General features: G+C 42.4%; 1 protein-coding gene across 1 annotated transcript; it reads left to right on the forward strand.

Moving 5' to 3' along the window:
• The first annotated feature begins 713 nt into the window (after window positions 1-713).
• lurap1 (leucine rich adaptor protein 1) lies at window positions 714-15841 on the forward strand. Its single transcript, XM_085983001.1, has 2 exons — window positions 714-1427; window positions 12126-15841. Exons 1-2 carry the CDS (start codon window positions 1182-1184, stop codon window positions 12720-12722), a joined length of 843 nt encoding a protein of 280 aa, XP_085839127.1. The 5' UTR covers window positions 714-1181; the 3' UTR covers window positions 12723-15841.
• The last annotated feature ends 11198 nt before the right edge of the window (window positions 15842-27039 follow it).

A 27039-nucleotide genomic window follows, 5' to 3' on the forward strand; every position in this document is an offset into this window, starting at 1 on the left:
GCTCGGCCGCAGTTAGAATACTGCGTGCAGTTCTGGTCACCACATTACAGGAAGGATGTGATTGCACTAGAGGGGGTGCAGAGGAGATTTACGAGGATGTTGCCTGAGCTGGGGAATTTTAACTATGAGGAAAGATTGGATAGGCTGGGGTTGTTTTCTTTGGAACAGAGGAGGCTGAGGGGAGACCTAATTGAGGTGTATAAAATTATGCAGGGCCTAGATAGAGTGGATAGGAAGGACCTATTTCCCTCAGCAGAGGTCAATAACCAGGGGGCATAGATTTAAAGTAATTGGTCGGAGGTTTAGAGGGGATTTGAGGAGAATTTTTTTCACCCAGAGGGTGATGGGGGTCTGGAACTCACTGGCTGACAGGGTGGTAGAGGCAGAAACTCTCATCACATTTAAAAAGTACTTGGATATGCACTTGAAGTGCTGTAACCTACAAGGCTATGGACCAGGTGCTGGAAAGTGGAATTAGGGTAGATAGCTCTTTGTCGGCAGGCATGGACAAGATGGGCCGAATGGCCTCCTGTGCTGTAAATTTCTATGATTTATCCTTCTCCCTCAGGCATACATCAATCCTCCCCATAAATGCTGTCTGATTCAGCCATTCCACGTGACAACCGGTTCCACATTCTCATCATTCTCCGTGTTATGTAAAGAAACCCCTCCTAAATTCTTCATTTGATCTGTTGGTGGCTGTCTTCTATTTGTAACCCCTTATTCTGAACTCGCTCACAAGTGGAAAGGAAGCGGGTTTACTGGTGACATTGGGACTTGGGTCAGTAGATTGGGGGGTCTAACCCGGCTGGTGGTGTTTCTGTCTCCTCCTGATGCGAGTCCCAGGGTGATAGACGGGGTGTGGGAGGTGAGGTCTCCCCGCCGGTGATAATTGGCATTCCTCGCTCAGGGCGCTTTGTTTAGATCCATTGCGGTAAGGAAGGGGCGGTGCCGGAGCTGCTTTCGCTGCAGTGTCTTCATTCATTCATTGATTCCTGCAGGTGGAAGTGAGTGATCGGCAGCCTCGGGCCGGTAGACACTGAGCCCCGGCGCACCGACACCAACCGCGGGGAAATGTACAGCCCCGAGAGTCCGGCTGGCGGCGAGCACCACTATAACTAGCCTGGTTTTAACTGGACCGAATCCTTTTACAATTATTTATATATATAGCTTCTGCTGCTATGGAGGAAAGTGCGAGCGAACCGCTGCCGGATCTGAAGGATTTGGAGAACAAGGTGGGACGGAAGACGCCCGAAGGCTTACTGCGCTGGCTGCGGGAGGACACGGCTCGGCCCGCCGGGGACAAGCTGGACCATCCCGGGCCGAGCGGCGAGCAGGCGGCGCCGGTCTGCGGGGCCGGCAACAGTCCGGGGAAGAGGCTGCCCGAGGGGCTGGCGGAGAAGATCCGAGTGCTGAGGCTGGAAATGGTGAGGGGAGGGAGAGGGAGCGCTGTATTTACACTTTAAAGGTGCCCGGCTCGCTTGTGCAGGTACTTTAGAAATACTTGGGGCAAGCTGTGGTCGCATTTCTATTTATTTACCTTGGCCACACAGCCTCTGGGGGAAAGTTAGTCCGGAGTTTGACATTTCCTGTCCTGTCCTGTCGGGAGCACTGACTTTAACCCCTGGGTGTGCAGACCTGTCAGGCGAGAACTCGCCGCCTGTCGGCTGCACCTTCCATTGGATTTGTCTCCGGTCCACAGCTGATTAAACCCGCAGCCCACGAGTGCAACAGGGGCGGGGGTTGTAATGCTGAGTGTGTGTGTGTTAACAGGAGCTTCCCGCGGGTAGTGTGAGCAGCCCAGGCCGGTTTTGCGGCTCTGAGGAAAGGCAAGCATTGTTTCACCCCTCCCCGGCTCCGCGGTTGCTGCTGCTGAACAAAGCGCGGATGCACCCGGCCTGGTTGCATTTAAACCAGACGCGGTTGTCACCTGAATGACATTAACCCTTTCATTTATTGGAGGTTTGCTTGTCATTTCGCCCCCCCTCCCCCATGCATTTTTAAAATCACCGAGGCCCGGGTGATTAAATGGGCCAGCAGTTCTTTCTCTGTTTTAAAAAAAAAACCCACCCACTTCATGCTAAAAAGTGACCGGATCTGCCAAGGCCTGGATGGGCTTGCCCCCCGCCCCCGCGATACCAGTGCTCGGCTCTCGGCCATCCCTGGCGTGTGGGCTCCTGTAATTTTGCAACTTGCTATAACATTGAGGCTGGTTTCACTACTTGTTATTGAACCGAGTTCGCGACGTTTGAAAGCGATTGCATTCATCAAGTCGGAGCTGATCAGTAGTTTTTTTTAATTTTGCAAATGCGTCTTTAGTTTCTTTCTGTTGGAACATTGCCTAATTTTGCAGTAACATTGCTAGAGTTCGTCTAGTAACGCGGTACTTATTCATGTTTCTGGCCCTCCTCAGAATGAAATTCAGCAGAAACATATGGATGATTTAAAATAAAGGAAAAACAGCAGGTGCATGAGTAAATGAACTAAATCGTATGGATCGGCTTTTTAAAAAAAAAAATCAATTATTTTGCATATTAGGTCATATTATGCCGGCGAGGGCGGGATCCCCTGTTTGCAGGATTCTAAGAGGGATTGACAGGGTGAGAGGATGTTTCCTCTGGCTGGAGAGTCTAGAACTAGGGGGCATAGTCTCAGGATAAGGGGCTGAGATAAGGAGGAATTTCTTCACTGAGGGTTGTGAATCTTCACAATTCTCTACCCCAAAGGGCTGTGGATGCTGAGTTGTTGAGTATATCTATAGATTGGTTTTTGGACTCTAGGGGAATCCAGGGATATGGGGATCTGGCGGGAAAGTGGAGTTGAGGTCGAAGAGCAGCCATGATCTTATTAAATGGCAGAGCAGGCCCAAGGGGTCGTATGGCCTACTCCTGCTCCTAATTCTTATATCTGACTCTGCCCAGCCAATGGACTCTGAGACCAAACCACACCCTAGTCTATTAGTTAATTCAGCCCACACACACTAGGGATTGATTCCAGTATCTATCTCGTCTTTAAGGCTAAGTACCACCCAAGTTCATCGAGCTGACACAAGCATTAGAACTTGTTTACTTTTTTTGTATCTTTTAAGTGTTGCTTAACTTTTCTATTTATATTTACTGCCTGCTACATCTGTTTCTTCTCAAGTGATTTCATTTTTTCCTTTCAATTTTTCCCCCTAATTTTGCTTCCGATCTAAGCTAACCTTATAAATGCTGATTGTTAGAAATGAATGGACCCTGGTTAGACCAGACTGGTAGTGTTTGACATGCCAGGATATTTTTGTATGTAGGTAAATTTGCTATCTCTCATATAATGGGAGCTATATATCCCTCTGTTTTGTCTTACTTGTCCCATCACTATATAATTGTGTGTGATTCATCCAAGATTTATCTGCTGCTTTGTAGGATATGAGCAGTATATTTATGACATAGCTAACTGCATCAGATGAGGGGTTTTAGTAATGAAGAACAGTATGCAGATTCAGAAACAATGGTTTTTGGAGGTGGATAAATACAGAAACCATGGAGGGGGGGTAATTTTAACTCCTTTACTGGCGGAAACTGGACTGGCGGGGGGCAGTTAAACTAAAGTAGGACACATCCACTCCTCCCTCCTTTCAGACCCCAATCTGACTGACTGCAATTTTAAATTGCTTGAAGCCGACAGGTCCCTCTTTAAACATGCAGGTTGGGCTCTGATGACCTAATTGAGCCTGATTTGCTATTTTAACCTCGGGCCTGGGGGAGGAGGTGTTGTACCAGAAGAGGCAAAGCCAGTTTGTTTTTCATTTCCTATGGGCCAGGAGACAGAGTGCTCCTCTGCGCCCCACAGGGCAACCTGGGGCTGTCCTTGCCCCGGAATTCCCCTCCGCTGGACTTAGTGTGCTGGGGACAGTTCGCTTTGGTCCCCAGCGGCTGCCTCCAAACTGCATGATTTTAACGTCCGGCCATTCGCTTCCCGCTGACTTCCTGGCCCTTTTGGTTGGGAAGCAACATGCTAATGAGGCCAGGCCATTAAAATTGAGCCATTGCTACATTCCTGCCTGGGTGTGAAAATTGACCATTGTCTGCACGTGCTTAAATATTTCAAATATCTTTCAGAAAATACTGGAGGATAAGATTTTATATATTCCTACCACCAAAAAGTATTTTCTTCTCTTTAATTGCATCATTCGTTCAGTTTTTTAAAATCTTCATTTATTCCGTAGAATGCAACATTGTGTTTGGAAGATTGCCACATTAAAAATGTTAATCAAGATATCCTTTATTTCCATCAGCTAGTGGTACTGTAACAGTAGTGTGAAATTAATAAATCTTTTGCACAAATTGCATGCCGCTCCTAATGAGATATTGGCCCGGATTTTGCGGTTGTAATGACGGCAAAACTGTCAGCGTTCGCCGTCATTACTCTGTGAAACTGACAGCCACTTCTGGCGTCCACACATGCGCAGTTAAATCCAGAAGTTGTTGTCAGTGATTCCCTGCACCTCCACAGGGTGTGCTGTTGAAGTCTTCACAGATAGAAATCTTACAATGCTTTGATGTGAACTTCAACTTTTTATGCTCTAATTTCATTGTAACCCCGCCCCCCCCCAAAAAAGTTAAGCCTTGTTGAATGAGATGTAACTGGGTTTTTAACGGCGTAGTAAGTTATAATTATTGCTGAACAACCTCTCTGGCCCTGAAAAACTAATTTTATATTTGTGGAATGTCAAATTTCTCCATTATGATAAAAAATTCCCATAGATTTTTAAAATAAATAAAACATTTTTTTTTAAGTTTATGATATTTCATCTTCTACCTTAATCCCATGTGTATGGTTCCAATCTTTATTTCACTCTCTGTAAAATGATTAAAAAGTGAAGGATAATCAGTACTTTTTATTTCCTGGTTTGCTGTCCTGTGAAAATTCTTCAATGTGCCGCCACTAACCGCAAAATCCGGGCCTTTGGGTTTGTCTTCAGACTGAGTCAGTGCAGTGGCATTTTTTGAAAGCAGAGGAAGAGTGTTGCATTTTGTCATTCCATGTTACATTTGGTAATGTGGAGTTTTCAAACCAAAGACCTGAACAGAGCACAGGAATAAAAGAAAGTTCACTTGCAATAATCTTTTGTGGGAGAAGGAATTCCTGTGACATTCAGTGGAACATTGTCTTCTCAGAAATTTTCCAGAATCATTTGCAGCCATCTGATTAAATTAGCCTAAATCAAATGATTCAAACTCACAGAAGCAAAAATATCATTCAGAAAACTAGATTACTTCTAAGCACTTCATGCTAGATGATGGAAGTTGGACAGGAGCTTCCCAGAGAGGAGAGGATGTTAATAGGCACAAGTTTTGCAGCTTTTATTTACAAAGTAAAGAGAAAATTCACCATGGGAGGATTGCAGTAAGTCTAATTTTATGAAGACCATACAATACCTTTTTATTATAGAAGTTTACACACTAAGTATGGTTTTACAGTGTATGCTATAGTACACGGCTCCATACTTGCAGGTAAATGCAATGAGGGTTATGCATAACTATATAGATCTATACATTAGAGCATTTGGTATTGGAGCTGGTGTTATCCCTAGACACGGAATCCTAGTGGCTTGTGGGGAGATAGTGGGTTGTAGACTGCAGTATTATTTGGGCCCTGCTGACACTGGAGGGTGCAGGTAATCCTAGGCGTGGCCTGGCTGTGGATGGGTGGCTGGCCTCCAGGAAGGTGTCAAACATCTCCTGGTGTTTCTCCAGATCCATTAGCAGCCTGTACATTACTTGATCTGACTGGTAGATGTCCCATATGCTTAGACTGCATATGTTGTGTTGGATTTTGGCACAACCGGGGGATGCATTATCTTGCTACCAGGATGGAGATCTGTGAGAGCTCGAGAGGGACAGGGGTTCATTTTCCAGGTAGTAGGCTGGGTATACAAGGGCTTGGATTCAGAGGGGTGGTTAGCACTCTTGTAGCTTCAGTAGCCAGCAGCACTTTTGTTCAGGAGGGTAGGGTGGGATCAGCATGCAAGTAGGAATGTGTGTTTGTGGCCACAGTTCTGCCAGCCCTCCTGCCAGGGCTGGGTGAAATTTGCCAACTTTGGGCAAGGTGAGGTGAGGTTCTGTGGTGTAGAGGGTCAGCTCTAAGGGGGACAGTTTGCATTGGATTATAGGATCCTATATAAAATGACAGACTTGACAGTAGTGCAAGTAGTTACATTGGGTGATATAAAACTTGCCGGTCAGCTCATGCTGATAAAGCTATTCCACTGGATCCTGATGGTGGACACCCTACTAGAATTATTGAAATGGGTCACAATCTGATTTAAAAAGGACAAGGACCCCAGTGCTTGTGCATCATGCAAGTTGATATCCCCCTCAACTGCGATTATAAAGTACTGCAACGATTCCATGGAGTAGAGATGAGGGATATTATAGAAACAATTTAGTCCTCAATATCGTAGACTGAATCACTGGTCAAGCAAGCTGTCAATATTATCTGCTTTCCCTCAATCCCCAAAGAAACAAGCGAGTGAAGCATGAATTTATGATCAAGTAGATTTTCTAAATGTTCTGAGAGCTATTGCCTTTATACATTTAAATCTGCATAGTCAGAGTGGAAACTGCTTATCAGAATCATTATTACGCATATGCAGGCAGTGTGCGATTGTAAAATTTTGCCAAATAGCCAGGTTAATTGATTTTTGGCTAATTAAACTTTAGTTATTCATAAGGGCTAGGTTGTTGGAAAATTATTGTCACAGATATTTTTCTCTGCTAGTACATCTGTTTATTTTTGTATGTAGGTATATTTAATGCATTTTGTGGCCAATGGTGTTTAGCCATGTTAATACTTGCAGTTGTAAATGCAAGGGAAATAAATGGGAGGAAGGTACGTATAACTCCAAAGCAAACCAATGGAGCTTTCTTCTCCCCTTTGCTGTTAGTCATGGCCTAGTGTGAAGCTGAGCCAATAGACCAGGACAGCCCAAGGTGCTATCTACAAAAGCAAAATGCTGGAAATCTGAAATAGAAACAGAAAATGCTGGAAATACTCAGCAGGTCAGGGAGCATCTGTGATCAATGACCTTTTGTCAGAATGGTCAAGGTGCTATCTAAATGTGCTGAGTTAGTTGATCTCAGCCAGACCGGTTGTGGCAAATTAAAATTAGCCTTAAGTTCACAAGTGTAAGGAAGGCAAAAATCAGCCCAGGTTCCCACTGTCCAATAGCCTAATATTGCTCACGTATGAATGGCCACCTGAATGAATTATTGACGAGTGGCTGGTGCCAGTGGAACTGTAGTTTATTATGTTTTGGCCTCTTCCGAAAAGGAAAGAGAATTTTCTATCAGTGGACTGGAAGTCCCTTTCTGGGATTTCATATATTCTTTCTTCGGTGAAATCCTGGAGTATGACCCAACACTTCATTTTAAAATGCAGTTCTGCCTTTCACAGTGCAATGGTAATTCACGTTCAGGCTCAGTGACTACTGAACCTCTTTTTTTTTTTTCAGAAGATGTTTGCCACTTGGTGGAGCTACCTCCTATACCATTTGTGGCAGATTGTGTATTGACGATACTCTGTCTGAATCGTTCCATGTTTCGAATGGTGTGAGGTAAGGATGTGTAGTGGGCCTAGTTCTATTCACACTGGAACAGCTGGAAAGACTTCTTCGTATTAGATGACAGGACAAGGTCACTAACCACGAAGTACTCGAATGTGTTGACAGCACTAGCAGTGAGGCTGTAATAATCAGTGCTCAGTTCCATTGGGCTGGATATGTTGTTAGACTGGACAGCATATCGTTGCTGAAACAGGTGCATTATGGAGAACTGATGGATGCCAGCAGATTGCACAACAAAGGCACTACAAGGACACACTGACATGGTCTTGGGGAAACCCTGACCACTGCCAGGCAGCGGCGTGAAGGAGTGAAGAACATTGTGCTACATCACCGTGGCAACAAGATGCAAGAGATGGAAGTGTTGGCAACATCAGAGGGATCAACAGGCGGCCTGGCAGGAACATGGTTATATGAGGCTTGTAGTAGAAAATGTCTGTCCCATATTGGCCTGAATAGTCATCAACGCACCCACCTACACTGCTCCTTTCATTGTTGGCACCACCATCTTCGTGTACAAGGGACCCACCACCACGACACCCTACTACTGCCCACCATCATTGGGGAAGATATTTGTGATAGTGGGCAAGCTTTATTGAGAGATGTTTGCACTATTTTCCAGCAAGGCAATGAATCTTTTTGGCACTGTTTCATCTACCGGGTCTATGGCTCTGTTCTGGAATACAAGGGGGGTATGGTAGTGTAGTGGTTATATTACTGGACTGGTAATCCAGAAGTCTCGACTAATAATCCAGAATGTGAGTTGAAATCCCACCATGACGGTTTGAGAATTTGAATTCAGATTTATTTTTAAAAATCTGGAATTTAAAAACTGATATTGGTTAAAGTGATAGCTGTCTGATTGTCATAAAACTCAACTGGTTCACAAATGTCTTTTTAAGGATGGAAGGGGGGGAGGGGGAGTTGGAAAGAGACCTTTTAGGGAACCTAAAAAAACACCTGTTTAAATACCAATTAATTAAAGCCTTCCTGCATTGACCTATTTAAAAATAGTTTCTCAGATATTTTAGGTAGCAGCAAGAAACTTCTGTACATCACCTGGCTTCCTGGGCAGGCAATGATCACCCCAAAGTAATTATGATTGTTTGCCACTGATCTGACAGCAATCACTTTGAGCCCTAATTTAAAATGCAGATGAAATTATAAAACTGAATTAATGAATTAATGCTATTAATCCCAGAGGAGTGTTCTCTGTAGTAAATGGAGGCTATTTGGAGCTTTGGGTTTCCTTTCTTAATCCTTGATCACTAGCACCAGAAATGCAAGTGCAGTCACTTGAAGAACAGATTTATTTCCCAAGCAATGCAACATAAGAACATAAATAGGAGCAGGAGTAGGCCCTTCGAGCCTGCTCTGCCATTCAATAAGATCATGGCTGATCTGATCTTGGCCTCAACTCCACTTCCCTGCCTGTTCCCCAAAATCTGTCTATCTTGGCCTTGAATATATTCAATGACTCAGCCTCCACAGCTCTCTGGGGTAGAGAATTCCAAAGATTCATGACCCTCAGAGAAGAAATTCCTCCTCATCTGCGTCTTATCAACCTCCTCATCAACCCCTTATTCTGAAACTATGCCCCCTCGTTCTAGATTCCCCCACGAGGGGAAACATCCTCTCAGTATCTATCCAGTCAAGCCCCCACAGAATCTTATATGTTTCAATAAGATCACCTCTCATTCTTCTAAACTCCAATAAGTATAGGCTCAAACTGCTCAACCTTTCCTCATAAGATAACCCCTTCATTCCAAGAATCAACCTGGTGAACCTTCTCTGAACTGCCTCCAATGCAAGTATATCCCTCCTTAAATAAGGAGACCAAAACTGTACACAGTACTCTAGGTGTGGTCTCACCAACGACCTGTACAGTTGTAGCAAGACTTCCCTACTTTTATACTCCATCCCCCTTGCAATAAAGGCCAACATTCCATTTGCCTTCCTAATTACTTGCTGCACCTGCATGCTAACTTTTTGTGTTTCATGTACATTCACACCCAGATCCCTCTGTACTGCAGCATTCTGTAGTCTCTCTCCATTTAAATAATATTTTGCTTTTCTATTCCTACCAAAGTAGATAACCTCACATTTTCCCACATTATACTCCATCTGCCACCTTATTGCCCACTCACTTAACCTATCTATAGCCCTTTGCAGACTCTTTGTGTCCTCCTCACAACTTGCTTTCCCACCTATCTTTGTATCATCAGCAAATTTGGCTACAGTACACTCGGTCCCTTCATCCAAGTCATTAATATAGATTATAAATAGTTGAGGCCCCAGCACTGATCCCTGTGGCACCCCACCAGTTACAGTTTGCCAACCTGAAACTGGCCCATTTATCCCGACTCTCTTTTCTGTTATTTAGCCAATCCTCTATCCATGCTAATATATTACCCCCAACACCATGAACTCTTACCTTGTGCAGTAACTTTTTATGTGGCACCCTATCGAATGCCTTTTGGAAATCCAAATACACGACATCTACTGGTTCCCCTTTATCCACCCTGCTTGTTACATCTTCAAAGAACTCTAGTAAATTTGTCAAACACGATTTCCCTATCATAAAACCATGTTGACTCTGCTTGATTATATTATGATTCTCTAAATGTCCTGCTACTACTTCCTTAATAATGGATTCCAGCATTTTTCCAATGATGGATGTTAGACTAACTGGCCTGTAGTTTCCTGCTTTCTGTCTCCCTCCTTTCTTGAATAGGGGCATTACATTTGCAGTTTTTCAGTCCGCTGGGACCTTTCCAGAATCCAGGGAATTTTGGAAGATTACAAACAATGCATCCACTATCTCTGCAGCCACTTCTTTTAAGACCCTAGGATGCAGGCCATCAGGTCCTGGGGACTTGTCAGCCTTTAGTCCCATTAGTTTGCCTAACACTTTTTCTTTAGTGATAGTGATTTGTTTTAAGTTCCTCCCTCCCTTTTGCCCCTTGATTTTCCACTATTATTGGGATGCTTTTAGTGTCTTCTACCATGAAGACAGATACAAAATATTTTTTCAAAGTCTCGGCCATTTCCTTGTTTCCCCATTATTAATTCCCCTGTCTCCTCCTCTAAGGAGCCAACATTTACTTTAGCTACTCTCTTCCTTTTTATATACTTGTAGAAGCTCTTATTGTCTGTTTTTATATTTCTTGCTAGTTTACTCTCAATCTATTTTCTCCCTCTTTATTTTTTTTTAGTCATCCTTTGCAAGTTTCTAAAAATTTCCTAATCTTCTGGCCTACCAATAATCTTCACAACATTGTATGCCTTTTCTTTCAATTTGATACCCTCCTTAACTTCCTTAATTATCTACGGATGGTTCATCCTTCTCATAGGCCCAGAAATTCGGGTCCCAACGTGTGAGTACTCATGGGGTACTCGCGCATAGGCCCAATGAAAGTGCCGGTTTCGTGCATGCACGGGAAACCGGCACTTCTGTTCCCCTGAAAGAAGGGGTTCAGTGGTCGAACGCGTGCGTCGGAGAGGCAGCGCGTGCGCATTGAACTTGCGTTTTTTTCCCAAGTTTCTGCAGGAGGGTAAGTCTCCAGCAGTTACACTTTTAAAAAGCAGGTACAAGGCCTGCTTTTAACAAGGTAAGTGGTGAATTAATTAAAATTAAAACATTTTTTCCACAGGTTTATTATTTTTAAATACTTTAAAGAAAGGTAAGTTTATTTTTAGCCCCGTTGGAAAGTAATTAATTTTTTCAAAAATTTAAATTATTGTTTAAAATAGTTATTTCATGTAATTTATAGCTTTTTAAAAATGTGATTTAAAAAAAAAAAAAAAATTATTTGAAGTTTTAGTGATGTTTTGGAGCTTATAGTATTTATAGGTTTGACAGCTCTTCCTGTCAAACTTATGAATGCAGCATTCCCTGCTACCATTGGCTCTCCATGGCCCACGTGATCCCAGGGGACGCATCGAACTAACTGCACCCCTGGGATACGCAAGCACTGCGCGCCGGCAGGTGGAGGAGGCCTGCTCCGCCATTCAATGCGATCATGGCTGATCATCCAAGTTCAGTACCCAGTCCCTGCTTTCTCCCCATATCCCTTGATCCCTTTAGCTTTAAGAAATATATCCAACTCCTTCTTGAATATATTTAATGAATTGGCCTCAACTGCCTTCTGTGGTAGAGAATTCCACAGGTTCACCACTCTCTGGGTGAAGAAATTCCTCCTCATTTCTGTCTTCATACCCTTGTGGGTTAATCCTCAGCGTTAAAGTATATCAGATGTAAAATGTGTGTAAAGGGTCTTTGAGTGACCCTTATTTAAAGTGAAGCTATTGGATATAAAGAATACTGGGACGCTGAGGGGAAGGCATTTGCTATTCATAGTACTTGTCCTTGAAAATAACCTAATTTTATTAAGCATGAAACCGATCAGCAAGATATTAACTCTTTTTTTAAATTGCTTCTTTAGGCAGTAGAATGTGAAGCTGTTATGATTTTATCAGTAACTGTTCATTCTTACCAGTAACCGTTCATTTTTACCATTAGGCATATCTAAGGGCGATTGATATCAAGATAATGCACCAGTTGATGGCTGTTAATGAAGGAATTGAGGCAGTGAAGTGGATTTTGGAAGAAAAAGGCACACTTGCCAGCAGATGCAGCAGTCTGACCAGCAGTATGTACAGCCTTGTGGAGAGTCAGGAGACCTCACGGAGAGGTAGCTGGAACAGCCTGCAGGATCCAAATGATAAATTGGATGGCATTTCCATTGGAAGTTTTTTGGATACTTTGGCCGATGATATGGATGAATACTGTCAAACCACCATAGATCCATTGTCCTCTACACACTCGAGCCAAGGAGGTCCATTCGCCACAATGGAGAAAGAAATATATTCCAATGAGACGCACTGTCAACAAACCAACATGGCTAATGGCTTTTCGGCAAAGCAAGGGAACAATGTTGCTGATTACAATGTGGAAAGTAAATTATCTCATGATAAACTATGCAAAGATGGTGGGAAACTGAAGATTCAAAAAAATGGGAAAATAGATTATGATGGTTGTAAACGAAATAAAATGCACATTGAATATGATGCGCACTGGCACTGGGTGCAGTCACAAGATGATGTAACATTCCTGTGAGGAGGTAGGGTTGACACTGTTGTTGGTCAATGCAGTGGTACTCAACCTCATCTCAATCAGAACCACCATAGCACCGAGTAGACTCAAACAGCCAAGTTCAAAGGTATGGGTGGTCAGGATGGCAAAATGTAGAAAAACACATTTGGAGTTACTCTTGCATTAAAAGTCAAATGCTTCCAGCGTCAGGACAGAGTAGTAGCCTGAGTGATTTGGCAGTTTTAAGAAATCAGAACAGAAATGGAATTTCAATCACAGACTACATTTTAGATTAGAACCACAGTCGGTGCAAACGGTTGGTTTGTCACTTTGTTCTACAGTTGTAGTGTAAATGCACCCATAATCTGGAGTCCAGGCCTAACCTGACACTGGAACAAAGCACAATTAGGCTGGGCCATAACTGGATTTACACCACATATTTAACATCGATATGAAGTAGAAACTATTTCACACAGACTCTGTGTAAATGCACTTGAAAGGAAACAGCTTGCTTTTTCATCAATACCATTTATAATTCTAAAATGTATTTTGGTGTTTGTGATCACTAACAGGGGTGGTGGGGGAGATGAAAATCTGCATTGTGGTTCTGAATAGCCAAATATGACTGGAGCTACAGGTTGAGTACCACTTTCCTAATGTATAGGATTGGCAGTGATCTCACAGTGAATGGTATTATCACATGCAAGATCAATAATCGGACTGTTTCCTACCTATTTCAACAATTAGAAACCATGATAATTGTAGTATAACTATAACATTGATTGGATGTACTTTCCTTTGCAATACTACTATATTTCTGAGGTGTTGGCCCAGCAGTTGAAAGATTATGCTTTTGTACATGGAGGTAAGCACTTAATTAGTAAAATGTATCAATCGGTGATCTGAGGAGGGAAACATTCCAAGGTTCAACAGGTTTAAATATTTGTGTAAACTTAAAATATTTGAGCTATTCTTGTAAAGCTATTCCTTCCTTGTGGATAGTTCCAGCTGGGATTACCTGGTGTATGAGCCCTGTCTTCAACACTATATGGCTTTTTACATGGAGTATTTTTGTGCACATATTCATCCCATCTGATTTGGTCAAGAGGGAAATTCTGGTTCATGTTTAAATGACATGTCAACTGTAAGTAAGTTAACCTCTCTCGCCATGGCTGGGAAACATTTTCTCAAATGTCATTCGGTTCAACATACATACTTTTCCCTTCAGGTGAGCAGAGATTAGAAAGGTCATTAAAAATACTTTTTAAAAATCTAGTAAGATGGAGATATCAGCCCTCTGGACTGCTGTTGCTATTCTGCACAAATTACAGATATAACCACCTTTCATCTAGTTATTTGAGAACATTTGTGGTTTGAGATCTGATTTCTTACATGATTGACTTTGGGAAGGTACAGAAAAAATATTTTTTCAGGAGATGTTGAATGACTGACTTTTTTTGAAACCTGCAGAGATTTGCTGTTGCTAAAATAACTAGTGTTCTGTAATACCGTAGTTGCAGTTTGACCTGGTTTATTCAAATACTTCTGGAACACTGGCTTCTATTAGATTGAAAATCACTGGATTACTCTGTCCATTCAAAAAATGTGCAAGAGAATGAAAATGGACATAAATGCATCAAAAAACGAGCAGTTTTCTGTATACAGTTTGCAGATGATCAAGAACACATTCAGCATTCGAACTGTATACAAGCGTACACTCAAAATTGTGTGACCAAACTGGGGTCGGAGGAAAAGAGAATCTTTTTGTTGCTTTGTCTTGATTGGACCCTTTTTGATATCCCTAAATTTAAACGTATTCATCACAGCATCAGGTCACACGTGCTGCTTCGGATAGTGAAGCACTGAATGAAGGTCATCGTGGGTTATTGGAGGTGCAAGGGGCCAAATTTTCGCCCCCAGCCCACCAAACCTTGTTTTGAGTTTTTAAGCATTCTTGCTGATGGACACGGGTCCAGCTGGACGAGTCGGCACTTTAATCGAGCCGCTTCTCTGTTTCTCCAAATGAAGCTAGTTGATGGGCTAAGCCGCAGGCCAAACCCAGACTGTGCTTCTGCCTTTTTATTTAGCAGGAGACTTCTTCGGAGTGCAGTTACAGGACATCTAGTGAGTGAGCTTAGAATGTGTTGAGGTAGGCACATGTCCTGCAGAGCTTAAGTCTGAAAACCTGGCCAATGTTGAAATGCTGTGTTCATGAGTAAAGGCGGGGCTTTTTATAATTTTGTATCCTGTTAGGCTCATAATGCAAGTCCAGATAGTAACAATATATGCAAGCAGATGCAAGACAGCAAGGTGGAAAAGCATGTGCATTAATGACGGACAGTAAATCAGTCTAATAGGCAGCCATTTTTGGATTAATAGGGATTTGCCAGTTGATTCACTTTGGTCTCGGAGTGCAAGGTTTTTGGATTATCCAGTATGCTTATAATGTAAGCTGGATATCAGAAGAAAGAATGTTTGGCTTAATGAATTATGGATAAACCAGGTCTGACTCTGTGTATTGTTTTATGCTGTACTTCAAATAATTATTGTATTGTCAAAATATATTGATATTTATGCTGATGTATAAAAATTTAAAACAAAGGCACAAAGGTGATTGAAGTGCCTGCCAAACTTTAATGAAAGAAGAAAAAGAAACATTCTTCAGCAAAGCAACACAATGCACTAAAGTCTTAAAGTATGATGGTTGCCAAACCATGAAAATCCCTTATTTGTATGTGACGTGTATGGTATGATGTGTCTGGGTGTTGTATAAATTGCCAAATTTAACCTGTTCAGTGACAGATCTTCAAATCAAGCCGGCACAGACATGATGGGCTGAATGGCCTCCTGTGCCGTAAATTTCTATGATCAATCCTGTGTGCTTGGGACTCGCTGCCTCATTTTAGCCAAACTAAGGTTTGCAGTAAACTGCTTCATTCTATTGTTAACTCTGTTTAATACATTCCTTGGTTATACATTTTTATATTTTACTATAAAACTCAAAGCTTAGTTTTATGATTAAAATATAATCATAGTGTGGTAGTATACCTGTGAATGTTACTAATGGATGAACAGATATCTTTAAAGTATTATAGATCAATGCAGTAACAGCAATATTAAACTCTTCTGTTTACAAACTTAAACCTGTGTGTAAATAGTTTGGATAATGTCTAGTCAAACATTGCTGGAATCAGATTCCTTATTTGTGCTTTGCCTGCTTAGTTGGCCTGTGTCTTTGTCAGTTACTAGCTATTTATTCATTTATGATGCCAGAGGTTTTTAATATATCTTCATGTAACAAATGAAAAGTCTACTGAGTGAGATGCACTAGAATCTTAACCAATGATCAATGTGATCTAGCACTATGGGACCTCCTAATTTATATACCTGCCGCGTGGGGCTACCTTTTTGTGAATTACCATAGACCTTTAGAATCTTCCTGTTTTTGTCTTTTGTGTAATGTACTGATTTTGTAGGTATTTTGGAACCCTCTAAAACTGTGGATTTCCTGGCCTTTGCATACCATTTTATTTGCTATTGCCTGACATTTCATTCCACAAAGGGTTTTGAGTGTGTTATATAGTAAGCTATTTTAAGCTTAAACCAATTAACCTTGCGTTATTCGTATTTCATGTAAGGGAATTTGAGTTCTAAGATTAAGCACGTATTCTCCTTGAAAAGACTCATGATAACTTTATTGGAACACTGATTTTCCCTTCATCCCCACCCCCTTCCCCGAGGAACTATCCAATTGAAACAGAGCACTCCCAAGTCTAAATGATCCATGAAATTGAGATTGCATCACTTTATTTTGGACTCTTTTGTGCATCTAACTGTTCATCTGTAACAATGATAAATGTGTTCATCAATCTGCACAATGCATTACTGAAGAATGTATTTGAATAGTCATTTATAAACGAGTGGCTCTCCCATGGCATTTCTCACTTCAAAATTACATAATATATTTAAAATAATTAACTAAAAATGGAGGGAGAGCTGAATGTCACACAGCGACATGCCAAGGGGCTGGGCAAATGAGTTAAGGGGACTGCGGCTGCCTCATGCTCACCATGGTTCCCACTTGGCTTTGAGACAGCTTTTTTTGTGGCAACTGTTGGAACAAAAATGGGAGTGGCCCCCCAAAAAATGGGTTTTCACCATGGGAATCCTCCTTTCTCCAATAACTAGGGGTGCAAGAGGCATTCGCTGGTCACCTGGTACCCTTGCACTTGAAGTTACAGACCTAGATTTTGTCAAAGGATCATTACTTGCGCAGGCTGCAATGCACAAGGCAGTGACTGAATTGTCAAAATGCTGCAAGATGAGCTGCACTGAAGCTCATCCGCAGGTGTAGCACTGCCATTGCGTGTGAACAGCACAAGGTCACAACAGCCCTAACTTCCATGCCTTTGGGTCCTTCCATGGTACCACTGGCAACATCAGTTACAATCGTCACAGATGTATAAAGGAAATGGTGGATGCTTTATGCGAGAGCAAGAGATTTCATTTCGATGTGCAGAGAAACTCCTGTGTAAAAGAAATGATTTTGACAAAGGGTTTAAAATTTAAATGTTTAAATACATAACACTAAAAAAAAAATGTACTGGTGCAGAATTGGGAACAAAAGTGCAGGACCACAGCATCTTAGCACATCACAAAAGTGTTTGCCTGAAAAATCAGGGTGTGATTGGGGGGGAAAAATGGTGATACTTGGCAGGAGATGGTTCATGGCACTGAATAAAAATGCACAGCATCAGAAACGAATGAAACTTGTAACCTTTAGGAAAAAATATAAGAATTATGGTTCAGGCCTGAGTGTGTTTTTCGACTGTAGTGAAGGCTACCCAATGAAAGAAAATGACTTCATTGCTCTTGGTCTGATTCCTTTTTTTCTATATATTTAATATATAAAAGGAAAAGGGGCCTAGATGCTTCTACAATCAAACCATGCATGAGTTGAGCTATCTTGAATGCCGTTCAAATTTATTATCTGAAAAACATGAAACCACAAAGGAAGACTGCTAAAATGAGAAAAATCTGAAATTCCTCCCCATCTCTAGAGGTTGATGAAGCAAAATCTCCAGGATATGGATCTTAACACTGGAATGTGTATTCTTTGTGCCTGATTAGTTGCATCTTGTGGGTATTCTTCCTGTGGACCCAGGTGTGTTTTAGAGTATGGAAGGCTCTGTATGTATGCATCCTTTTTAAACTTTCAATCATATATATAAAATAATATCATCTGTTTTATAAAGAAGCCAGTCTCTTTTTTCAATGGAAACCTCCGATGTCTTCTCGTCTGAGGAAAATATTCTAATGTTTAATCTCTCTTAGAACTTTCCAGTTTTCTACTCTTAATCAAAGTTTCTGATTTCTGCTTTTCATGGAAAACGGAAGGTATCGTGCGATGCAATTTCCAAAACCGCGGTAATAACCCTGGAATTTTTTGTTCTAAAACCTGAATTTGGTATATTTGGTCATCGTGAACCAGGGGCCTCGTTCATGCTTTTTAGTCTTGCGATCACAGCTAAATTGAATAATTTGCTGCCATTCACATTTATTCCTACCTCAATGCATTTAGGAATTATATCCACATCTCCAAATCTATTTTCTCCAATCAGATGAAATTAAACTCATTCAGCCTCTTTCTGTTACTTGAGAGAATTCTGTAATGAACTTACCTGTTTAACAGTATTGGATTACCAATATTGGAATGAGATATCTAAAAATCAAACACATGTATATACTGTACTAGCACTTTTTCATGGCAAGTCAGAGGTTTTCTGTTGTGGAAGAGGGATACACAACTTCAGTGAAGGAATTTGGAAGGAAGTTTACAAGAGTTCTTCCTACAGCCAATGAAAAGTTGTTTTTTTTGATTCCTGAAAGTGTTTTACTTACCCACTTGTGTAGAATGAGATTTGTATATGAATTAGAGGGGCCTGTATAGTTTGTTGGAGGTCTTAATTGTCCAAAAAATGGACTGAGATAGAGAAAATGCTTATGGTGAATAACTTTTTTTTGCTGTGTTCAGGACTGTTTGCTCTGTGAATTGTTACTCCAATGAAGAAAAGAAGTACTACTTGACCTGGTTCTTGGTAATGAAGTGGAGCAGTTAGGTAGGTGAATGTTTAGAAAATGATGACCACAGTATAATTAGGAGAGACATGTTAAAAGTTTAAGGGGGAAAAATTCATTAGCGACCATTTTGGGTCGCTAACATCACCTGGGTGCTAAATTTAACGCCCGGCGAAAAATAGCGCCGGCGATCGAACTTCAGTTTTAGCATCCCAAGAGGGAGGTGAAGCGCTAATTCAAGTGCTGCACTTCCTTCTTAGAGCGCTAACCCTGAATATCGGGGCGGTGCGTTCTGCAGCGCTACGCACTGGGCCACGTAGCGCTGCCACGTGGAAGAGCTCCACCCGTCATTAAAGGGAAGGGCCCAAGCCCACAGCTCTGCGGGGCCCTACCTGGACTATCGGAGCGGGATGTCGTGGCACACAACGGGCCGCGACAAGTAAGTCTGCCGATTTTTTAATTTTTTTTTTTTTTTAATTTTTAATTTATTTTTGTTTTTTTTTCCCCCCTCGCCCAGCACCTCCCCTTTACTTACCACCCTGCGAGCCTCCTGCTACTCCGTTCCCGCATCCTGAATCAGTCGCTGTCATCGCCTGGCACAGATTCAGGGGGCGCGGGCCAATTTTGCAGGCGGGGCGATGACGTCCTGCGGAATGGGGTGCTACCGGTTACCGGCGCCACTAAACTCCCGCTGAATTTGGCGGGAGTCGTTAGCGGCGCTGTGGCCAGGCAAAAAGTTGTTTGCGCCCCGTTAGTGCCCCCTAGAGGCGACAACGGGAGGTGCAAATGCACTGAATTTCTAGCCTGAAGATTATAAGGGACTATGACATTGTTTCCATTGGCTGGTAAGACAGTAGTGGGGCATAAACATAAGAATTACAGGGGAGATTATAAAAAATTTAATTTTCTGTAAGTTATTGAAGCAGAATCCCTATTTTACTTTAAAATTAAATTAGCTCCGTTAAAATTAAATTAGCTCCTTTAAAAAGAGGAATGATAAAAGGCCTGGAGAACAATATACTCAATTTAATCAGCTCCTTTCTGAAACGTGAAGCAAAGTTAGAAAAGGCCATTTGGCTCATAGACGGTCATACTTCTATTAACTCATGATGGGTTATGTTTCCATTGACGCTGGGAGTCTTGACACCTTTTTCGCCAGTTTGGGATGCCCCATGAGTCCAAAAACCTGCTAGTACTTTTTCTAGGCTGTTGAAAACAATGAATTCTTTTTACAGTAAAGTCACAACTGAACCCCAGCTCTTCACTTTATAGGCTCCATTTAAAAGGTGATGCTTGAATTCTCATAATTTAATCTGCCCTTGGTACAAAACAGGGATATGCTGCATTCCTGCGTTAATATTTCATGCCTAAATGAAGAATGAGCTGCTTTTGTGTGTTGGAAATAATGATTTCAGCAAACCGTCGCTATATTTGGGATAATAAAGAAACGTTCATGCACTAGGCTTTCAAAATACAGCATATCCCTAGTATTTGTTTAGGGGGTGACATGAATCAGTCATTCATGAAAGAAAGACTTATGAAATAATACTGAGCGGCCTGCGGGTGGCGCTGTCCAGGGAGAGTATAAATACTTGGGCACAGGCCCAGCTTGCTCAGGACATTCTTAACAGGAACTAGTGAAGGACACAACTAGACCTCCATGTTGTAAAACAGTTGATTAAAGCTTTGTTTAATGCTTAGACCAAGTGCCTAATAATTTTCTTACGTCAGGGGGTATTTTTACATATAGAAAACAATAAGTGCATCTTTGTCCTGTCTTCTTTTGGACAAGAATCAAAATAGAAACCAGATTAATTACTTTCACAGGATTTGGTTCTCTGTACCCTTTTCAGTTGCATGTGGAGATGGCATCTGCTGTGGGCTGTTACATTTCCTGATCTAAATGTAGAAAGTGTTTAAAAATGTCACCAGTAAGAAATTGTTGAATAAAAGTGTTTTAAAAAAAATGAAAGATCTTAATTACAGTAAAGAACTTAGTCAGTGTGTTCTGTTATCTTCCTTATAATTGATATCACTGTTGGCATCGACTGCGTTAAAAGCCCTTGCAAATATAATGAGCTATACATGCCTTCAATCCAGCTTATATCCAGTACTTGGTAAATTACTCATTAAAAGGCTCAGAAGGAGAAAACAAAACTCTGGTGTGTTTGCACTGTCTTACTGAACAGCCCACCCCCTCCCAGCTTAGTTGATTTTTTAAAAGCCCAGCTGCATGAAATGGGCAATTCCACGGTTTGATGCCTTTTATCCCAATCCCCAAATACAGTTAGTTCTACTCCTTTTCCAATGGAGCCTGTACATGATGGTAGCTGAAGGCACAACTGGCAATGATGGGGCAAAGGGAGGAGGAGGGTGCGCCAGAGGCCAGAGTCAGAGGAACGGTTGTAGGGCTGGAGGAGGTTGCAGAAATGGGGATGGATGAGGCCATGAAGGGATTTAAACATTAGTGATGAGGTATTGGAGAGCTGAGAGCCAATATAGGTCAGCGAGGACAGGAATGATTGGGCAGTGGGGCTTGGTGTGGGATCGAATACAGGCAGCAGAGTGTAGGATGCACTGAAGTCTACAGAAGGTGAAGGATTGGAAAATGACCAGGAGAGCATTAGAATAGCTGTCTGAAGGTGAGAAAAAGCCTGGAATAAAAGTTTCAGCAGCAGAGAGACTGAGGTAGGAGCAGAGGTGAGTGCTGTTATGGAGGTGAAAGTAGGTGATCTTTGTGATGGAGAGGATATGGGGTCAGAAATTCAGCTCTGGGTCATCTAGGATACTAAGATTCAGCTGGAAACAGTGGCTGGGGAGTGGATTGAAATCGGTAGCGAGGGTATGGGGTTTGTGGTTGGGGCTGCAGCCAATGGCTTTGGTCTTCCCAATGTTTAGCTGGAGAAAATTGTGGCTTATCATAAACTGGACATCAGGCAAGGTCTGACAACACCCTGTGCAGACCAAGCTCAGAGTGATCCTAAATAGAGTGCTTCTAAACCGAGTGCTAAAGTTGGGAATTTGGAGAGAGTGGGAATTCTGAGCAGGGGGAGAAGGAGGAGAGCGCAACAGGAGTGGCCGCAGCGCGGACCTGGGAGGAGCGGTGAGGCGGCGGCAATATAAAGAGAGCCCAAAGCGCAGGTAGGCCCCGCAGCAGCAGCGGCGGTGGCAGTGCAGACCTGGGAGGAGTGGTGAGGCGGCGGTGGCGGTACCAACTCAGCACCGACAGAATTTTCAAAGAGTGACGTCAGAAGCCAAAATTGACGTCGGCACAAGGGAAGGGAGCTGATTGAGGCCAGTGCTGGGAGCGGAGAGAGCAGCGGTACAAGGCTTACCAATCTCGCAGACCGGCGGCGGCGTTCTGGAGCCATGTCATGATTCAAAGTGACGCGGGCAAGAGGAAGCCGCTGATTGGGTGAGTACGGCCAGGTGAGTATTTATGCTACTCTATAGTTTGAGAGTTAAGATTAATAGTTTATAAAATTTAGAAGGTCTTAATTTTTGTGGTTATAGTTTCTAAGGTCCCTGTTGTGTATCGGGGAGTGCTAGTAACCAAGGGCCCTTGAGTATAGCATTTAATTGTAGTGTAATTAGTGGTATTGATTTGATTTAAATTAATTTTAATTAAAGGGTAAGTCATGGCAGGACAGCTTGGCCCCGTGGCATGCTACTCCTGCGCTATGTGCGAATGGATACATACTGGAGCATTCGCGATGCTGAGGACATCATGGATAGCATGTTTAGGGAGTTCGTCACACCGCAGGTAAAGGCTGCACAGGCAGGAAGGGAATGGTTGACCACCAGGCAGAGTAGTAGGTGCAGCCAGGTAGTGCAGGGGTCCCCTCTGGCCATCCCCCTCTCAAACAGATATACCAATTTGGAAATTGTTGAGGGAGATGGCTTATCGGGGGAAGGCAGCAACAGCCAACTTCCTGGCACCGTGGGTAGTTCTGCTGCACAGGACAGGTGGAAAAGGAGCGGGAGAGCTATAGTGATTGGGGATTCTATTGGGAGGGGAATAGATAGGCATTTCTGCGGCCGCAAACGAGACTCCAGGATGGTATGTTGCCTCCCTGGTGCAAGGGTCAAGGATGTCTCAGAGCGGCTGCAGGGCATTCTGAAGGGGAAGGGGGAACAGCCAGTTGTCATGGTGCATATGGGTACCAATGATGTAGGTAAAAACCGGGATGAGGTCCTAAAAGCTGAATATAGGGAGTTAGGAGGTAAATTTAAAAAATAGGACCTCAAAAGTAGTAATCTCAGGATTGCTACCAGTGCCACGTGCTAGTCAGAGTAGAAATAGAAGGATATTTCAGATGAATGTGGCTAGAGGAATGGTACAAGGGATTCAAATTCCTGGGACATTGGAACCAGTTCTGGGGGAGGTGGGACCAGTACAAACTGGACGGTTTGCACTTGGGCAGGAGCAGGACCAATGTCCTAGGGGGAGTGTTTGCTAGTGCTGTTGGGGAGGGTTTAAACTAAAATGGCAGGGGGTTGGGAACCTGTGCAGGGAGACACAGGAAAGGGAAGCAAGGATAGAAACAAAAGACAGGAAGGAGAAAAGCAAAAGTGGCAGAGAAATCAAGGGGTTAAATCAAACATGGCCACAGTAAATAATAATTCTAAAAGGTCTAAGAGTGTTTAAAAAAAACAAGCCTGAAGGCTTTGTGTCTTAATGCGAGGAGCATTCGTAATAAGGTGGATGAATTAGCTGCATAAATATTAGTGGGAGTTGTATACAGACCTCCAAACAGTAATGCTGAGGTTGGGGATGGCATTAAATGGGAAATTAGAGACGCGTGCAATAAGGGCACAACAGTTATCATGGGTGACTTTAATCTACATATAGATTGGGTTAACCAAATTAGTAACAATACTGTGGAGGAGGAATTCCTGTAGTGTATACGGGATGGTCTCTTGGACCAATATGTTGAGGAACTAACTAGAGATCAGGCCATCTTAGACTGGGTATTATGTAATGAGAAAGGATTAATTAGCAATCTTGTTGTGCGAGGCCCCTTGGGGCGGAGTGAACATAATATGGTAGAGTTCTTCATTAAGATGGAGAGTGAAGTATTTGGCTCAGAGACTAGGGTCCTGAATTTAAATAAAGGAAACTACAATGGTATGAGGCACGAGTTGGCTTGGATGGATTGGGGAATGTTACTTACAGGGTTGACGGTGGATAGGCAATGGCAAACATTTAAAGATCGCATGGATGAACTACAGAATTTGTTCATCCCTGTTTGGCATAAAAATAAAACAAAGAAGGTGACTCAACCGTGGCTAACAAGGGAAATTAGGGATAGCATAAGATCCAAGGAGAGGACATATAAATTGGCCAGAAAAAGCAGCAAACCTGAGGATTGGGAGCAGTTTAGGATTCAGCAAAGGAGGACAAAGGGATTAATTAAGAGGGGGAAAATAGAGTATGAGAGTAAGCTTGCAGGGAACATAAAAACTGACTAAGAGCTTCTATATATATATATATATATATATATATATATATATATATATATATATATGAAGAGAAAAAGATTGGTGAAGTCAAGCATAGGCCCCTTGCAGTAGGAATCGGGAATTTATAATGGGGAACAAAGAAATGGCTGACCAATTAAATACATACTTTGGTTCTGTCTTCACAGAGGACACAAATAATCTCCCAGAGATGTGGAGGAACATAGGGTCTAATGAGAGGGAGGAACTGAATGAAATCAGTATTTGTAGGGAAATGGTGTTAGGGAAATTGATGGCATTGAAGGCCGATAAATCCCCAAGGCCTGATAATCTACATCCTAGGGTACTTAAGGAAGTGGCCCTACAAATAGTAGATGCATTGCTGGTCATCTTCCAAAATTCTATAGACTCTGGAACAGTTCCCATGGATTGGAGGGTAGCGAATGTAACCCCACTATTCAAAAAAGGTGGTAGCGAGAACACGGGGAATTATAGACCGGTAAGCCTGACATCGGTAGTGGGGGAAAATGCTAGAGTCCATTATAAAAGATGTAATAGCAGAGCACTTGGAAAACAGTGACAGGATCAGACAAAGTCAACATGGATTTACAAAAGGTAAATCGTGCTTGACTAATCTACTGGAATTTTTTGAGGATGTAACTGGTAGAATAGATAAGGGAGAACCAGTGGATGTGGTGTATTTGGACTTTCAGAAGACTTTCGATACGGTCCCGCATAAGAGATTGGCGTGTAAAGTTAAAACACATGGGATTGGGGGTAAGGTACTAACTTGGATAGAGAACTGGTTGGCAGACAGGAAGCAAAGTGTTGGAATAAACAGGTCTTTTTCCGAGTGGCAGGCAGTGACTAGTGGGGTACCGCAGGGATTGGTGCTAGGACCCCAGCTATTCACAATATATATTAATGGTCTAGACGAGGGAACTAGATGTAATATCTCCAAGTTTACAGACGACACAAAGCTGGGTGGGCGTGTGTGCTGTGAGGAGGATGCCGAGAAACTCCAGTATGATTTGGACAGGTTGGATGATATGGCAAATGCAGTATACTGTGGATAAATGTGAGGTTATGCACTTTGGTGGCAAAAACAGGAAGGCAGATTATTATCTTAACGGCAATAGGTTGGGAGAAGGGGAAGTGCAATGAGACCTGGGTGTTATTGTGCACCAGTCGCAGGTGCAGCAGGCGGTTAAGGCGGCAAATGGTATGTTGGCCTTCATAGCGAGAGGATTCGAGTACAGGAGCAAGGATGTCTTGCTGCAGTTGTACAGAGCCTTGGTGAGACCACACCTTGAGTATTGTGTGCAGTTTTGGTCACCTTATCTGAGGAAGGATGTTCTTGCCATGGAGGGAGTGCAGCGAAGATTCACCAGACTGATATCTGGGATGGCAGGGATGACATATGAAGAGAGATTGGGTCGATTAGGCTTATACTCGCTAGAGTTTAGAAGAATGAGAGGGGATCTCATTGAAACTTATAAAATTCTAACAGGACTAGACAGACTAGATGCAGGAAGGATGTTCCCGATGGCGGGGGAGTCCAGAACCAGGGATCATAGTCTAAGGATAAGGGGTAAGTGAAATAAAGAATAGCTTTGCCTTCCAAAGCTAGGCTTTATTAACTTTAAAATCTGCAGCACATCTTTCCACATCCAGTCCCAACCAAAGCTGGAAAAGAACTGAATTTAAGGTGGCCACCACACATCATGTGACATCAACTACCAATGAGATTACAACATATATCCCAAGGCAGTTAACAAACAACCAATCACAATACTTTTACTAAACAAGGAATAATCACCACATTCACCCCTCTTAAAATATACTCCAACCTAAATAACCTTTACAATTAATTATTTACAACTAAAACTATGCACAACAAGAGTAAAACTGTTTACATGACAATACTAAGTGAACAACAACAAATAATAACATTGCACATAAGTATTAAGTATCTCTCAACTAAAACAATATAATATAATATTTCAACAATTTTAAAACATTATCAATTTAAAAGTCCATTTTCAATCGGTCGACTGGATATCTTGTTCGTGTCGACCTTCTTAACCTTGGTGAAATTCCTTGCCCTCCCACACCAGAAGGCACAGAAGTATCTTCAGCAGGAAGGCTATCCATATCCCGATTTTCAATGGTTTCCGGATTAGAAATCCCATCAGAAGGTAAACTGGGACGGTCATAAACATCCATCAAGGGCTGACTAATAGAAGTATAATTATCTGCAATCGGATTGGAGACATTCGTAGTATCTGTAACAGCATCCACATTATCTAAATCATGACTATTGTTAATATCCTCAGAAGAGGGCTGGCCACCACAAGGAGCCAAGTCTTTAATTGAAACGGTACTTTCTTTCCCATCTTGGAATCGAATATGAGCATATTGGGAATTTGCCTCCAACAGCTCCACCTCCTCCACTAAAGGATCATATTTTGACAATCTAACATGGCGTCGAAGCAGCACAGGTCCCTGCATAGTAAGCCATGAAGGTACCGAATATCCCGTAGTAGATCTCCGCGGATAGTTAAAGAGCCTTTCATGGGGGGTCACATTAGTAGCCGTTGAAAGCAATGGTCTAATGGAATGCAGGGCATCAGGCAGTACCATTTCCCACTGTGTATTCTTAAGGTTCCGGGATGTCAAAGCCAACATAACTGCCTTCCAGATCACCCCATTGTATCGTTCGCACTGTCCATTACCCTGGGGATTATACGGGGTAGTTCTACTAGTAGAAATTCCCCAACTCTGAAGGTATTCCTTCAACTGG

This window comes from Somniosus microcephalus, chromosome 3, assembly GCF_052327205.1.
Source record: "Somniosus microcephalus isolate GS21.2 chromosome 3, FLI_Smic_1.0, whole genome shotgun sequence".
NCBI classification, from domain to species: Eukaryota; Metazoa; Chordata; class Chondrichthyes; order Squaliformes; family Somniosidae; genus Somniosus; species Somniosus microcephalus.